Source organism: Pyxicephalus adspersus, chromosome 11, assembly GCF_032062135.1.
Source record: "Pyxicephalus adspersus chromosome 11, UCB_Pads_2.0, whole genome shotgun sequence".
In the NCBI taxonomy this organism is placed as follows: domain Eukaryota; kingdom Metazoa; phylum Chordata; class Amphibia; order Anura; family Pyxicephalidae; genus Pyxicephalus; species Pyxicephalus adspersus.
Genome location: NC_092868.1, coordinates 20333035 through 20350948, shown reverse-complemented (window position 1 = coordinate 20350948; position 17914 = coordinate 20333035). Strand labels below are relative to the sequence as shown.

Below are 17914 nucleotides of genomic sequence, written 5' to 3'. Positions count from 1 at the left end.
AACAATATCCAAGTAATACCTACAGAAAACCATGTTCCCTTAGGGACTATCTAGTTTCCAGCCACTCTCACACTACCGGGTTTGAAGGACAATTGTTGCCTTTAACCATTCCTTTAACTCCTCATACTTACCTTACAAGACAGAATGATCTGGAGCTCTTCTCACCGTTAGTCAATCTTCCCCTAAAAATGCTCCTATTAACTCCTTTTTCTTCTAACACTACATTTTACACCTTCATGGTTAAATTTATATATCATTAGACTCCTGTACTGTAACACTATCAAAAGTGACAATTATTTGATATATTGCTAGGTGGCTTTTCGATCTCTTTCAGTAAATATTTTACCTTACTCAATATCATTTAATAATTACTAAATTAAGAAATAACCTTGTGCTTTTCCTTGAATATATGTAATTTCCAGACTATTTTTCCTGAAGTGACCAGATTAAACTAGTCATATTCTCCTAACCTCAATGACCCTTCTGTACCACGTTTATTGGACTGATCATCTGTGATTAACCCCTGTCTTGTTTTATGACGACAATAAAGCTTGATGAAAGGATTCTTGGAGATGGCTGTGGTTTGTTTGCTCAGGCGCATTACACTGATATTATATATATTTTTTAAAGTTTGTTATCTACTTTATCCTACTAAACCCCCCCCCCTTTTCTTACAACAGAATAATTTAAAGTCCAGCTATTTCAAATCCTTTATCCAATTTCATCTACACTGTCTGCTTTGTGTTGCTGATAACATTATAGTAAGTACGTTGGGTTTTCTTTACTAAATTACCTTCTTACTCTTACTTTTTTATGATTTTTTCACCTGTTTGTTTCCTCTTGTTCTTTATACCCTTATAATGAACCATTTTTTAACCAATATCCACATGACCTTTGATATCCCAATTATCTTTCTATAGTTACCATACATAATCTCCCCTTTTTCCATCATTGGGATCATTTGGCATAGAAGTCTTGTAGATGTTTTTATTAACTCTGTATCAGTGTGACTATATAAATGTAAGTAACCATTTTCAAACTTGATACATTTTTGAATCACATGTACTACTACTCACCAGATTGTATGTTTGAAACTTGAACTCAGTGCTCTTTTCCTTTCCCTCTGTTGTGCTTTCTTTCCCCTCTTTATCATTCTATGTGATACAGGTTTAATATTCAAGTTAAACTTCAATCTCAATCCTCCCCTGAAAAAGCTTAGGGGCGAAACTTGAGACCTTTTCAAAAAACTGAAGTTGATATTTTTACTTGAAATGTGAAAATAAGTGTATGTAATCACAGACTTTGATTGTTTGGATATAATTAGCTAGTTGATCTATGTATGGTAAAGGAATATACTGTATAACATTAAAAAAATTATTATTTACGTTTTAAAAAAATTCTGCCCATAAAAGCCTGTCTATCCCTCTACTTGATCACATGACTATGTTTGGGGGCAATTAAATATTTAGGGCATCTGGTTTGGCTCTATTGAGTTATAGACTTCACACCTCAATTCTCTAAATTAGTTGGGCAAAGAGATGGGAGGAGAAGTCATATACATTAAGGTGTCATCAGCACATTTATGTTCTATAGGACCACATCGGATGCCCTTAATGGCAAGATTTAGCCTTACAGCTATTGCTAAGGGTTCAATTGGTAAAGCGAAAAGTAAAGGGGAAAGAGGACAGCCTTTTCAGGTGCCTCTGCGGATCCTTTGTCATATTTTAGGAATTCTTACCTTTTATAGCACAGGTCCACTGCAGATCCTTTGCTATCCACAAACGATGTTGTCAGTTTGGGGTCCCTGGGCTTGAGTCCCAGTTAGTGTCACTGACACCTGGCAATACAGTTTCCCATTCAGTCTTTACCACATTTTTGCCTACTATAAAAGGAGTTTTCCACCATTTTATTTAAAGTAAAAAATGTGATGATAGGTCCACGTTAAACATGGTGGAAAACAAAAAGAATGTAGGTCTATACTGGCTAGGTTAAAGTGAACCGGTTGCTTTGTCCTACACGGGCAAAGTGAAGTAAAACTTGGTCATGACATGAGGTAAATTTCATAATACCTAAAACATAAATACATAAGGCCTTGAAGGGACAGCTGCTTCTTCATCCATGGTGTCTAAGGGTCTATCAATGACTGAACTCTCTTAACATGTAGTAAATATACTGACATTCATTTTTTTATGTCACTTCATACTATCTTCTGTTGTACTGCTCTTCAGCACTTTATAAGGTTTGTAATACAAAATTTGGAGATGGGTTTGTGAGGTATACAAGTATATCATGCAAACATAGGAATAACATAGCAATCCAATGAAATATTGCAAGCACTTTATAAATATGTGTCTAAGATCTTTTTGCAATACTCTTACCTTTAATTTGATTTTGGCTCTCCTCTCGTCTCCTTTCCAGTTCCTTCCTGTCATAGTTCAGTCTTTTCAGGCACATGATACCATAATGAAGACTAACCCTAGACGCCAACAGCAAAATGTGTAAAGTGTCTTTAAAGAAATATTTCAAATGAAGAAAAACTGTATTAGGGCCTGATAAACTAGGCTCAGGGCTGTACTAACAACATCTTTGGCACTAGGTATGAAATGGTGAATTTTATGAAATGTTTAAAGTTATTGTGGTTTGTACACTTCAAGTCAATCATAATTAGGTACAAAATAGTACAAATATGAAAAAAAAACAATAATTAATGGCTATCCAACAGAGTTGCTGACTTAAGCCATGCTTTCATGCTACTATGCTTAATTATACATTTTAAATTTAAACCGCACACCATCTGAAAATAAATCCTTTAAAATAATAATTAAGATAAGACTAAAAAACATTTGATCAATGTTATTCACATCTGTGGAAATCTCATTGGGTGTTTGAATAATTACTATTGCCAGGTTGACACACAAAACTATTATTGGCAGATGGGCATCCCACATGCTTCTGTTGTCAGGTACAGGAACTTTCATCTGCTGGTGAGTGCATCCATTGGGATATCTGGGAAGGTCTGGTAAAGCCAGTCTAGGGCAGGTTTAATAGTGGGATGGTGGCCGCAGCACTTGTGATCAGTTTGGAGGAGTTGTATATATCCTTTTGAAAACAATATCTATTGGATTGGGACTAGGAGGATGAATTGAGTAAGTTTACATAATAAACTTGAAGATCCAGGTATGGGATAATATCATTAGAAGCAGCCTGTCAGTTCTAATGCTGCAAACACTCTACAAACAAATCCTCTGTTTAGCAACCTGCAGCTTCACCAGCCTCCCTTTAGCCATCAATTTTCACTTTTCTCATCATTCTCTGCACAGACACTGAGACTTGTACAGCTGAAAAGGATTTTAGAATATGAGCTGCACCCAATTAGCAGATTGGTCCCTGGATTCAATCTTGTACTGCCACTGGCTGCTAGCCCTATGTAAACCTCCATAGTTCTGGGCTCTGATTGCTGGATCCTCAGCTTGTTTTTCTGCAACTTGCTCAGCAGTATTTCGGTCTGGGTGAAGGGCGTGGGGCCCCGGTTCATTGGCAAAGGTATGGAAGAGCGATTTGTGGCAAGGACACTTTAAATCTTTTTTACAGACGTTCGTGTCAAAAACTAAAATTGTTGGACCTGGTATTGCTGAAATGTCCAAGTAAGAGATACTTTTGCTTTTCAGGATTTCCTGGTTGCATCGTAATATGATTTTTCTCTTTATTCCAAAGAGACTTGTTTAAAGGCTATGGACACTTTCAGAAGAAAAGCTAATATGGATATTCCTAAAGATGTGCATCTTGCAGCCATGTTTGACACTGGAAAAAGGGATTTAATTGTGCATTTTAATAACCCTTTTTTGGATAAAGGCTTAGTTTAACCTCCCTGTCGGTCTAATTATGTCAGGATTTTTATGTCAAAAGCAAGACATTGTTTTGCATGGAAATTTGTTGTTTAATATTGTAGGCCTGTAATTTTTAGGAATAACTCCCGGGTATGATAAATATTATTAATAAATAATTATAAATATTAATTAAAAAAATAATCCCTGTTGATCCCTCTGGGGGGTTTTCTGGATTGGATCCCACGTCCTTCTGGAATCCTCCTTCGTCCCGGCGCTAAGGAAGAGCCAGGCATCTCCATCTTTTTTCCCCTTCTTCTACCCTTGTCACCTGATCTCGCGCTGCCCAGTGATCGGGTGATGTAGCCCCTGGTAGATAGGAAAAAAAAGAAGCACTGATCTCACAGCGCATTTTTTACATTTTTTTCCCAATTGAAGAAAAAGATCGTCTTGCGCATGCCTGAGATTGGGCATGTGCAGAATGAGCAGCCAGAAGCCTCCTGGGATGCGTGACATGGGTATCGCTGTGACAATAAAGACAGAAGAGAAGAGGCTTTAATTTTTTTTTAACCCCCCCCCCCCCCCAAAAAAAAAAAAAAAAAAAGAAAAACATTTTTACCTTACATAAGGGTTGTGTAGAAAGTTAAGTTTAGGTCTGTTTTGGGCTTTTCTTGCAAAAGTTTTGCTAAAAGGTGGTAATGGAACTCATTTCACTACAGCACATTGGGCATTGTATAGTAAAGATAAATACATAGTAAGATTTAAGAAGGATTAAGATGGTTTAATGATACTGCCACCAAAATTTTCTGTAGCAGGTGAACAATGTTCTTTTTTTACAGACTTTTGTACAAAATGCAGGAAATATGAACATAGTATTGAGGAATGTAACAAGGCAGTTAAATGTGTGAAATGTGGCTCTGGGAACCATAATGCTACAGAATGTGTTAAAAATGTGATTTGTGTCAGGCCATTTGTGTGTGCTCATGCATTACAGTCTTCAGAATATGGCCTTGTTTCCTCTGAAACTGTCTTTGAGCTGTAAAAATTATTAGCTGATCTCCCTGAGGTGAATCAGACCCAGAGTGATAGTGGTAATGCAAACTATTTCAGGCTGATTCAGGCATGGCTTCTCACTACGCAAAGTCTCCCCAAACCCTGGAGGTAATGCAGGTTTTATACACGAGGACTTTTGACTGATATTTCAGTGAACAGTTTGGAGAATTCTAGACCAGATTCTCCAAATGTGAAAGTCAAAAGTTTACCTAGGTTTAGAAAGGAAGGTCTAAGGCCAGATACTGGGAACAGTCATGGACCCTTACAGTAAGTAACCCTTTTTCTTCACTGCTATTAAGGCTTTGTCAATAAGCTTTTAAAATGTGCGTTGAGCACTGGCTCGCTAGTGAGGAGAGCTGTGGTATTAGAATATTTGACTAATCTCAAAAAGGATATTATATGTATTCAAGAATGTGCTTTAAAATATGCACTGATGGACAGTGAATGGTCTTACAATGAAATTTAGTCTATTGCTTGTAAAAAAAAAAAATGAAGGAATGGGTATTCTGCTGGGAAGTAATACATTTCTGTTGTAGAGCATTAGGTGTTGGTCCCAGGGTGTTGCCTAATGGCAACTCTTTAATATGCTTATGTACACTTTAGAATAGTAAATGTTTACACCCCTATAGATAGAAAGGAAACTGATTTTTTACAACACCTGAACTTTGTTTTTAAAATGCAGGATCCCTACAATAGGTGTAAGTAATTTCAATACAATTAGGTCAACAGCAAACTGATATAGTACAAGTTAATGCAAATTAGATATCTCAAACAAGGTCCTTAAAGATATTCTCACAGATCTGCATTTGTCTGATATCAAGAAAAAGGTTATGTAAGAAGTTGGATAAACTTACCTACTTTTCTGAGTCTTGAACTGTTAAGTCATGTATTCATTTTTGTTTGTTTTTAAAAGTATAAAAGTTCAAGAGTACATGCAATCCTTGTGCTTTTTCTGATTATCTGCATAATCCTCGGAGTAGGAACATTTCTTGGTAAAATCAATCAGGAACAAGATTAGTGTTACTTGGTGAACTTAAGAGATTTGGGGTTTGAGGTGGTGGAGGATATTAGAAAGGTTAAAAGTGTAATTTAGAATTGCATTCAGGGAGAAATGAAACAGAGTCTCAGTACAATTTTATGGACATTTATGTTATACCATTGGTGATGTTGTTACTGAAATCATGCAGAATATCATTCCTGAAGGGAAATTGTCTGCATGTATGCAAGAAGGACTGATACCTCTTCTATGCAAAAAAAAGTGATAAAAAAGACCTAAAAACTGGCGACCTATAACTCTTTAGAATGTTGACTATAAATTAGCAAACAAAATAGCTATAAACAGATTAAGAAGAGTTATTGGGAAAATGTCACTGCACAACAACGATTTTGCTACTGGGAATAACATGTGATTTACATGATATTGAGTGTGCTAATTCCAAATCTGAACTCAGAATTTGCCTATCATGTACAGATTTTAAGTTATAGGCGTGCTATACCTGTTCAAATGGTCGGTAATTGGGTAATGTATTTTTACATAGGAACAATATGACAGTTGCAGTTACCACTATGCATGCTGCCACCTCAGCTGAATCTCGCCCTTCTGGTGGCATGCATGTTCCAGCAGCGGCTGGGCTTGTCTGGGCAAGTCAGTGAGCTGACGTCAGAAATAGGTATATAAGGCGAGTTGGACCAAGGGCTTGTCTCTAGTGCAAAACCATCTTATTGGATAGTACAGCTAGGCCATAGTGAGTGTGTTTTGAGCTAAAGATGAGTAGGCACAGCTGTGTTAATAAACTGGACAATTTTTGCTACATTTGTGGCAAATATACCCTGTGTGATTAACACAAAAACCTAACCAAGAGGGTGAGGTTTGCTTACAAGCATTACTTTGGATGTGAAATTGGAGATTAGGATAAAAGCTGGGCACCTCATATCTGCTGTCAGGTGTGTTACATTGGCCTAACATAATGGTTTCAATGTGAAAAAATAATAAAATGCCTTTAGCTGTGCCTATGGTTTGGCATGAGCCAAAAGACAATCACTTAGACTGCTACTTCTGTATGAGTAAAATTGCTGGGTTTTTGAAAAAGACAAAGTAAAAAATCGTCTATCCTGATAATGAATCTGCTGATGATTCAGTTAGGTTGTGAATACATACTAGAGCAGTGGAGACTGTTCAGAGACTTGAGCAAAGCAAGTCTGAAAGCTATATCGCTGCATAAAGGTAACAAAGAACGTTTGTGGTGAACTGAAGGTGGTGGCGCTCTTTCTTGGCCCGCAATTGGGAAATACAAAATGTATGTGCTTTCTGTGCCTGTGGAACACTCGTGATGACAGCAACTATTACAAAGGGAAAGAATGGCCACCCAGACCTGAACACACTGGCCAGTACAACGTGACACATAAATCACTAATTGATCACTAATTGATCCACAGAAAGTTTACCTTCAGCCACTTCATAATAAACTTGGATTAATGGAAAACTTTGTTGTTGCAATGGATTGTGATTGTATGGGTTTTCAGCATCTGAAGGACAAGTTTGGAAAAGTTATAATAGATACTAAACTGAAAGCAGGCATTTTATTGGTCCCCAAATCCACAATTTGATGCATGATGCAACATTCAGAGACAAACTTAACCAACTTGAACTTGCTGCTTTGGATTTATTTGTGTTAGTTGCACAAAACTTTCTGGGCAACCAGCGAGGTGAAAACCATGCTGAGCTCGTGAACAACATGCTAACAGCATACCATCAACTTGGCTGCCAAATGTCACTTAAAATTAATTTCCTACATTCCCATCTGGACTTCTTCCCACAAAACTTGGGTGATGTGAGTGATGAACAAGGGGAGAGGTTCCACCAGGACATCTGTTATGGAAACAAGATATCAAGGTTGATGCAACCCTAACATGATGGACGACTACTGCTGGTTTCTGCAACAAGAAACAGCGGAAAGCCACAAACGCAAAAGCAAATTCCTGAAACACTTCCTGAAAGGACTGAATTAAAAGGAGTGAATTATGTGTAATTGTATATGTTGTTGCAACATATAACTATAAACTACGTTTTTGTAATATCATGGAACTATGAGGCAAAAGTTAGTTATGTATAGGGATTACATAGTAACTGAGGAACGAGATAATGTAGCTAATCGCGTCTATACACGTAATTAACTTAAGATCCTGACGTCCTAGGCAGAATCAGATTTAGTTCAAGACACATGGACTGGACTAAGTAGCAGACAATATTTATTTTTTTGTGATGCAGTGTTATTGGCCCTTGGCAGACAAGTATGGTCCCAGAGAGGAGGATATCTGGTAACTTAACCCTCCTTGAGGAAGTTAGAAAGATGGCTATGGAGAAAATGCACCTTGCTGCTCATATTGCAACCAAGAGTTTTGTAGCTCTCCAAGAGTTTCTGGACAATTTCTGTGTAATTTGCTTGTGTGTTTCCAAGAAAGTCTTTGACAATGGCTCTGAATGATAATCAAGCATTTTTTTTGACTTCTGACATTGTCCTGATAAAATGTTCATCTTTGATGAGCTGCAGAATCTGTGGACCATCAAACACACCGGCCTTCATATTTTCAAATGACAAAATGAGGTACTTGAAACAGTCTCCTTCAGTTGCCAAAGCTTTAACGAACGGCGGGAATATAATATTCTTTTTATCAACAAGTGGCTCATGTAGAATAGTTCTAAACTTTTGTGTGCAAATGGTGGGACTTTTAAGGCATTTAATAAAAGCAAATAACAATTTTATTATTATCTTTTAAAAACAAGTATCAAAAAATATAAAGCATTCAAATATATATAGTGTCAACTGCATGTTGGATTCCAACAACTATTTTTATATTGTCCTCTATACCAATATTCATGGATGTTACAAAAGGATTGCACTCGCATTTATATTACTTTTATACAATATCTTAATGGTATGTATATAAGAGCAAAAGGGAGGGTACCAGACAGTTAGGTGTAAATGACATACCCAGTATTGCAATTACCTTTTTTATACATTCAGCTATATATAATTGAATGCTTTTATGGGTACATCTGGTTATAACCCCTCTCCAAACCTACTACCTGCACCTTGCCTCATTATTCACTCTCTCCTTCTGTGACCTTGCATATATTGTGTTGGGAACAGATAATTTCACTGTGAATGATGAATGTGAATGATAAAGCATCACTTACAAAGTCGTAACTTAAGTCGTTTGCAAAAATCACAAAGATACAGAAAATTCACTACTATGGAGCTATAAATTGTACTCTTTCAATTGTGTAATACAAACTAAATCATGATGTATTTATTACAATTTAGGTCTCAAAAATACTGTTTTTCCCGATGAAGCGGATATAGCCGCAAAACACGTTGAAATCGTATAGTACTATGAGAATACGTGAGATTATATACTGTATATACTGTATATGGTGTATATGTTCCACTATTGTAACCAACTTGATTGATTTGTTGTTTGCAAATTTTATTGATACTTGTTTTTAAAAGATAATAAAATTGGTATTTGTTTTTATTCACATGCCCTAAAGTCCCACCATTTGCACACAAATGTTTGGAACTATAACATTTGGGATGTGGCATGATGAGCCAACTGTCTGGCTCATGTAGAATGTTTGTATCACCTGGTTTTAGGGCAGATCTTTCCTTTCCACCCAATGCCTCTCATGAGCTCTGCTGTCCCACATGCACAGATAACCGGGATACTTGGTGTATCTGAATTGCTGACCAAGAAGGAAGCATACCATTTTAAGGTCAACACAGATGACCCAATTGTGTTGATGATATTGCAACAAATCAATGACTCTCTTTATGTCTGCATATCCTTCACAAAGAGAAACTGAATGGCTAATTGGGACTGACCCAAATATATTGCCATTGTGAAGGAGGACACATTTTAAGCTCCGCTTTGAGCTATCGATCTGTTGGTGATATTGCAACAACTCAATGACTCTCTTTATGTCTGCATTTCCTTCACAAAGAGAAACTGAATGGCTAATTGGGACTGACCCAAACATATTGCCATTTTGAAGGAGGACACACTTTAAGCTCCGCTTTGAGCTATCGATGAGTAGTGGCCATTCAGTTTAGACATAGATTGGAATTCCCAATTCCCCTATTAAACTAGGTATGTTATGACAATACAAAAAGCCACTGTCAGTTCTAAAGTACTCCAGAAATGCAATTTCTCTGGTTCGAAAGTACGATACCTTTGTTCCTTTTTCAAGTAAGTTTTATCACGCAGTCTTGATGCTAGAAGTCCTGAAGCCTTCCTTGATAGTCTTAATGCCAAATCACTTAACTCATGCTAATCAAATCCCTTACAAACAAATCTTCAATTTCAAACTCCTAATCATTGTTGTCACCTAGTTCATCACCATAATCATGTTCCTAAAGAGAGGGTAGTGTAACGGAAACCGGCACTGGGATTTCATCTGAATGAGCCACTGGGTGTATAGCCGATGGTAGACTAAAATACTCTGTTACATTTGTTTTTCTGGTTATATCATAACGTTTTCACTATACAAAAGTAAGTTACTGAAATGATCTCCTGGCTCCCGCCAAACCATAGGTATACCAAATGGCATCTTATCACGTGTTCCCTTTGCCCACATCCGTAAACCCTCAACACACTGGTTTCACACCTTAAGAGGGACCCAAGACTTATTTGATCACCAAGTTTAGGTTTTAAATATGCCAAACAGGCTTGCTCCACAAATGTGCTGATGTTTGCCCTATGACTGTGAAACTGCCACAGATATAAAACAATGAATCAGGGCAACTTCCAGTTCTGGCGCCTGATGTAGCAAGCGGTGTGAGACGTGGCTCCGGCTCCACTTATCTCGTGTCCTTGCGACTTCACGCTGTGGCCCCACTGTTTCAGTCACTGAGGGGACGGACAGCGGTGGATCATTTTATCTCCGGCTACCAACCATCCAAAAGCGCCCAGCAGAAGCAGTCAGCGTGGAGGGTTGCCCAGGCTAAGATAGCCAACTCTGTACAGGACCATGTAAAGGGAGAAGCAAGTCCAGGTAGGAGTGTGCCTGCCACACATCCCTGCACAGTCATTGATTACAAGCTGCTAGCCCAAGAAGTATCACAACATCCACAACCCAGCCCTATGCTTGATATAAAAGAAGTTTTACAACCGCATTTGCAGCCCATTACTGATCTGGTTAGCAAACATGGGGAAAAGCTTAATGCTTAGCAGCATGTCAGTGATTTAGAGGATGAACTCCTCTCTACACGTACCCAGCAGCAGTTTGTGGGAAAACAGTACCAACAGCTACAGGAAAAAAAACATAAATATGGAAAAAAGAGCACGCCGCAATAAGCTCCGGATTGTTGGGATTCCTGAAACATATAAAGCTGCTGATTTACAGAAGTTATGCTCTACCACGCTGCAAAAATATTTGGGTCTTCAAGACCATATGAAAATTGAGAGGGCTCACAGATTCGGGATGATACCACACAACAAATTGTTCCCTTGTTCTACTATCGTTCAATACCACCACTTTACTGACAGGCTGCAAATTATAAAGGCCTATCAGGGACATGAGCATCCTAGCATTGATGGCTACAGAGTACTACTATTCTCAGATTACTCTGTAGAAACCACAAAGCAACGTCGGGCTTTTACGCCCAGTTGTAAGCAGCTCATAGAAAAAAGCTATCAATTTACTGTGCTGTATCTGGCGGTCCTCAAAATCTTTTTTACAGATCAGGAGCCGAAAATGTTTAAGGATACTTTGGAGGCTGCTGATTTTGTTAAGTCATTAAGTGACAACACGCTATTTCATTCTGCTGCAGATAAATTACCTAGAAATCTTTCTGATCGGCCCTCAAGATCTCCTTCACCGCAGTCCTAATGGACAACTTTGCCTGATCTAAATTTTAGCTTTTAGCCAGTTTTTTGCTATTTGGGGCCTATACCATGTAATAGGCACTTTCTACAATCGTATTATTTTTATACAAGTTGTCCACCAGATGGAGCTGGTGATCCACTTTTTGATCACACTGCACTAGATTGGTATGTCACCATGTTCTGCTATGTCCAGAGGTAGCAGGGCAGTAGGAATGCTGATCTGCTCCTTTCTGACCATTGCTATAACTGCCACTATTACCAATTCTCTGCACTTCTTTGATTGTACCAGGGGGTGCTGAGAAGTTCCTGGCTTTGCCGAGAAAGAAGAGAGCCAGAGTTAAGAAATAACACATTTTTTCACACATCTTTGACATTAGGAATGTCCTCAAAACGCTGCCCCGTCAGGTGTTTCTTTAAATTCGGGAACAGATAATAGTCCGAAGGGGCAACCATACATAGATTGGGTATTAAACTAGCAAAAACTCATCTCACCAATTTAGGAGTACAAATATCTTGTAATGTACCAAACATGTACAGAGTTAACTATAGCCCGCTTATATCCGAAATTCTGGCTGAAATAAATCAATGGAAAAATCTGCCTTTATCCTTAATGGGTCGTTGCCACCTTAATAAAATTATCAGCTTTGCAAGGATTGTTGTATCCAATGCAACCTATGCCATTTCTCATATGCCATGTGGATTTTTAAAAAACTCCACTCAGCTTTTGTAGCTTTTATCTTGCAAGGTAAAACACCCTGAATAGCTAGATCGAAATGAGTTTGCTCTAAACAGAATCTGGGGGTTAACTTCCAAGATTTACGGAAATACATGTATTTATCTTGTCTCTTACAGCATGTCAAGGACTGGTGGCACAATACCTTTTTTAATGCTGTGAAACTTGAATCACTTCTAGTAAACTCATGGTCCCTTTTGGGCCTTCTTAATACTCCATTTGTAAATGTCATGCGTAATTTAAAAAGCAATCTTTTATTAGGAGATACTTTTCTAGCATGGCGAGAAGTCAAAAAACTATACCACTGCTATGTTGGAACCACTATAGTAGCGCCTATACTACGCCTTGTTTTCCTCAGGGCTCAGTATATGAAGCATTTGAGCTCTGGGAACGTAGAGGCATTAGAAGTTTGAGTCATCTTTTAGATCAATCTAATAATCTGGTACCTTTTAATATTCTGAAAATCACATATGCTCTCCTTTCGCACCATTTTTTCTTTTATCTTCAGGTGAGAAGTACTTTTTTTTGGAATGCCTGGTATGCAACCAGATTTTCAATTGCTGGCCCCCTTATTACAGCTACTAGGTGCAGACTCATCTAAACACTATATCCCAAATCTACCCCTTACTAATGGACACTACTATAGATAACAGGGCGGTTTTACCTTTTTTCCGTAGATGGGTTACTTTTTTAAATATGTCCCATGATAACGGACTCGATCTGCTGGAAACCAGTCGGGCATGTGTTTGTAGAAATATGATTAGTGAGCAATGGCGCAAAGTCCAGTTTAAAATTATACATAGGGCATACCTTGCTTTCAATATGCATTTTAATTATCATGCCGGCCTAAACAGGTTGACAGCTTGTCCTAAATGTGCTTTGGATATGGCCCCCCTTGAACATGCACTGTGGGAATGCCCTAGTATCCTAAATTTTTGGAAACAAGTCTTCAATTTTAATAAAAGAGTTACGGGACATGACCAGATCATTTCCCCTAGATTTCCCCTTTTTTCATAGTAATGTTGTAGATCAGCCTAGTACTGACCCAGCTGCACAGTCATCAGTGACCAAATTTGAACATCTTTGCTATCTGGCGGCAAAAAGAAGCATTATTAAAATGTGGTTAGAGCCCAACCCTCCCAGTACTGTCCATCTTACACAATATCTTCAATCTCTAATGATCATAGATAAGACTGAGGCAACTGAGCATCGAGATACACATCCACAAAATTTTTTTGGAACATGGATGCCATATTTTGAATACACATTGTCTCCTACTCAATTACAAGATATTATTGAGTTATTTCGACATATGGTTTGGTATGAGGCGCACTAAATGTTGGCCGGATAGTTAGTAAACAGTACACATTAATATTAGTATATAGTACATTATAAATGTTGAGTAGAGGTACAAATTCATTTTATTATATGCTGTTTTTTTGGATATTTCCAAGATGTTTCCCTTTTTCGGTGATAAGAGAAGTGAAGCTTCAGGGATCTTTGTTTATTTGTTAAATTTTAAATTTATTAGGTTTCTTGAAAGGGAAAATTTTAATTTTTGTTTGTTTGGTTCTCCCTTTCATTGGGGTTTTTTTCTTTGTTTAGTCATTATTACTACTTCATGCCTAGAAAACGGATAATGGAGGAGTGGTGGAAGTAATTTATGATGATTCGGGGAATATGTCTCCTATGTTGTTTCTGTAATTTTGATCATTGTTATCCTCGAATCTATTGTCTGATCATCCCATGTTTCGACTGCACACATGATGTTTATTTCGATACTATCACATTTCATGGGACTCTGTAATCTGCATCATCTTCTGCCCATAAAGATATATTTAAAAAAATTAATCAGGGTTGTTTAGGCACTTACGACGAGAAACAGCAGAGCCAGAAATTATCTGAAAGAAAGGAAATATGTGTGTAAATAGAAAAATTAATTTTGGCTATTCACTACGTAGAGCAGCGCACAACCTCTGACCACACTGTCTTGCATGTAAATGAATAGCCTATACAAATCCACGCTACAGTAATCGCAATATTATAAGCAATAGAGAAAAAAAACCTGACGTGATAGAAGTTGATATACTAGGGGTAGAGTTGTCTGATTAAAGATTAAAAATAATAAATAATCTCTCCTTGACTGGTAAAGCTTTGATCATCAAAGTCATCATCCTCCCATTGATATTGTACCTGTCAGTTGTGTTCCCACCAAAATCTGGATTATGAAAACTAAAAAGATCCTTTACTCTTTCTTATGGGGCTTCAAAATATAAAGGCTAGAAACTGCTTAAGAAGCCATGTGTATTAGGATTAAACTTTTCAGATTTGGAAAACTTTTTGAACCTTCAAAACTGTCCTAGATTTTATAGGTATTGGCATGCCAATAGTAGAATTCAGTCTATGATGAGATATATGGACAGACATTGATAAAATAGAAATGGGCTACCTAAGATCTCACTAAAACCTGTTGTCTTTCATCTTTCCAAGCTGTCTGCCCTGACCCCAGAGACCCAGCCTGTTTTGTGCATGGTTGTCAGTTGTCCCTGGTAGGTAAAGCCTGAGGGAAGTGACCTGGTGACATTCCTGCAGCAAAATAGCCCAGTGACCACTAGAGTTACCAGCCCATCACCCCTTGGATGTGTATTTTTGCATGATGTTTTACATAACAGTAAAAGGTAAACATTATGGTATTGTCTGTAGTTATGATTCTACACCTATCTTTATACTCATGAACAAGCAAAAGGTGATTCTACAAAACACATTGAGAGGATATAGGAATATAAAGTAGAGAAAAAGATTATGTGAATATTAATTTGGATCTTTGGAGACTTTTTATGGTTATAATATTTAGGTTTTTAATTTTTGTAAAATTGTTCCTAAATCGTGTTTACAATTGTGCACCACAAAAGTTCCTTTGTTTGATGCAAAAATATTTTCATTACTTTTGGTGCAGATTTAACATGTCCATTGAATATTGTTAATTTCTAGACATGTTGTGATAGGGTACTCAATGGAAAGTTAAGCTTAAGCTCTTCTAGTGTACATTCCCTTTGAGAGGGAAAATAACAAACTAACCAGTATAAAACTGGTATGTAAAATATGTAAAAATGAGATTTACTAGATTCAGTATGGTGATAATTCGAAATTAAACATGAAAGGCAACTTTTTTTCTTCAACTTCCAGATTTTATAATTATGTATTTCTGTATTATTTTTCTGTATTATAAATATAATTTATAGATATGTATTGCAGAAAATCAAACCTTCTGAATAAGGGGACTAAGTCCTTGCATCTTGTTAAGGAAAGAGTGTTCTTTAAGGGGTGTAGTAAGTGATGATTTTGATCTAATTGTGTGAATACTTGCTCCATAATTATGTGAATTGTATATGCAGAATCATATGACACTGTATAATCTATTACTCTTACTTGAAATGGACACTTTCAATATGAATGTTTCTAAAAAATATGAATATATATATATTTTTATATATATAGTGAAAAAAGTTGGGTAATTTTCTCTAAAGAAGGGACCAGGTGGTCCTTATTGGGGAGGGGTTATAATTTTTGTACAAACAAACACATAAAAAAAACAATTATAAAGGTACGTGTAAACAGGGTGCATAAACAGTTCAATTAAGTCAACTATCTTTTATGACAACCGGGATGTCATTATCTAACATTCTCAAGGTGTACTATGAGGTGTGTTCAAAAGTTTTTATTTTTTTTTTGGAATTTTATTGGGTTTCTAAAAAGGACTCACTTGTTTCAAAAAATCTCAAGACCTTGGACTCTTTGTTTCTAAAACATGTTTCTAAAAAATCTTGTTTCTTAAACATGGTCCAATTTGAGTTCGACTTCCCCTAGTTATTCATGCTCCATGTAAATTAAAGGTACCTAGAATTTCCCATTCAGGGGTTAAAGGTGCATATTTGACTAAAGAAGAAGTAATGTAATGTGCCACTGATCGCCAAAATCGTTTTATAGTTGGACAATTTTTAGAGGGATTATAACCCATAAGATATGCATGGTGGGGAGAAATATATACCCCATGAAACAATCCAAGGGTCATCTCCCTGTACATGGCCGATGGGAGAAATGCTCATGCCCCAGAGAAGGCTGTGAGAATATCTGCGGTCGATTTATTTGGAAAATGGTCAGACCATGAAACCGTTCCTGTTCTCCTAGTGAAATTATTTAGTTATTCTAGGTGTTGTGTAGTTCTCTGTGATTTCTTTTTTAGGGGGATTACCCTTTAAAAGGAGACTGTCCAGAAAGTTTTTCCAATAATTGGCAGATAAGGAGTTCAGCACCCTTGATGTGTATGATTGCAGTTGCATAAAAATGTACACTCTTCAAATTGAGGGGGGCCCTTCATATTCATGTCTGCCAATGATTTGATTGGCCACTTTAATGTTATAGATGAGTATGTTAAGTGGGAGAGGTCCTGATTGCCCCATAAGGGTAGGAAAAGAAACATAGTTACATAGTTAGTATATAAAGAATATATTTCAGGTTTGGAATGGTTTGTTGGTCCAAAATTGGATCCATGTACAAACAGGTATCATGTAGCCAATATTTGATATAACGCATAAGAGAGGCTGCAATAAATAATTAAAAGGCCGGGAAATTTACCCCTCTATTCCGCGTTGCCTGTTGTAGAATACATAGGCTAAACTTAGCTTTTTTGCTCCCCCATATGAAGTCACAAAATAATTTGTAAATGATGAGACTTTTTTACCACCAAGGGTAATGATTGAAGAATGTATAGTAATTTAGGGAAAACCTTAATTTTTATCAAACTAATTCTGCTCAAGTAAGAAGGAGTTAGAGTAGACCAATTACTTAGCTGTTTGCTCAGTGCCCTGATGGTAGGCTCTATATTTTGTGCATACAATTTATAGGGTTTTTTAGTAATTTGAACTCCTAGATATTGTATTCTTTCCTTGCTCCAAATGAATGAGAAACGTTCACTCCATACTGGTCGCACATACCTTGTTAAATATAAAGCCCCAGACTTATCTAAAATTTATGTTATATCCTGTTATAAGACCATAATGAGTAATACATTTCCAATACAGGTAGTCCCCAGGTTACAAACGAGATAGGGACTGTAGGTTTGTTCTTAAGTTGAATTTATATGTAAATCATAAGAGGTACATTATTTTATTAAGTGCAATTAGGACAGATGTTTTTTTCAATACCATAATATTAGGCAGTGTGGTGTCAGTTACTGTGTAAAATCACCACTGTGAGCTAATCACAAACAAAGCAAATAAAAAATTTATGAAGACTAGACATTCATTAACTTCTGAAGCAAGCTGTGCTTTGATATGCAAAAAGAAACAACTGCATGAGTTTGTCTTGGTCATTAAAGTGTTACAAGAGCTTGCACAAGAGCTCAGTCTCATCTGTGTTT

The 17914-nt window shown here is 37.0% G+C and overlaps 1 protein-coding gene across 12 annotated transcripts in view; it reads right to left on the bottom strand.

Annotated features, from left to right (window-relative positions):
* Positions 1-17914, bottom strand: part of PPFIA3 (PTPRF interacting protein alpha 3) — a 511511-nt gene that overhangs the window by 47187 nt on the left and 446410 nt on the right. For 10 of the 12 annotated variants that reach the window (XM_072427377.1, XM_072427381.1, XM_072427382.1 and 7 more), the window contains one exon: positions 2379-2476. The exons of the other annotated variants lie outside the window; for them this stretch is intronic. In XM_072427377.1, the coding sequence (XP_072283478.1) occupies positions 2379-2476 (98 nt within the window). The remainder of the gene's footprint in view (positions 1-2378; positions 2477-17914) is intronic. 12 annotated transcript variants of the gene reach the window in all.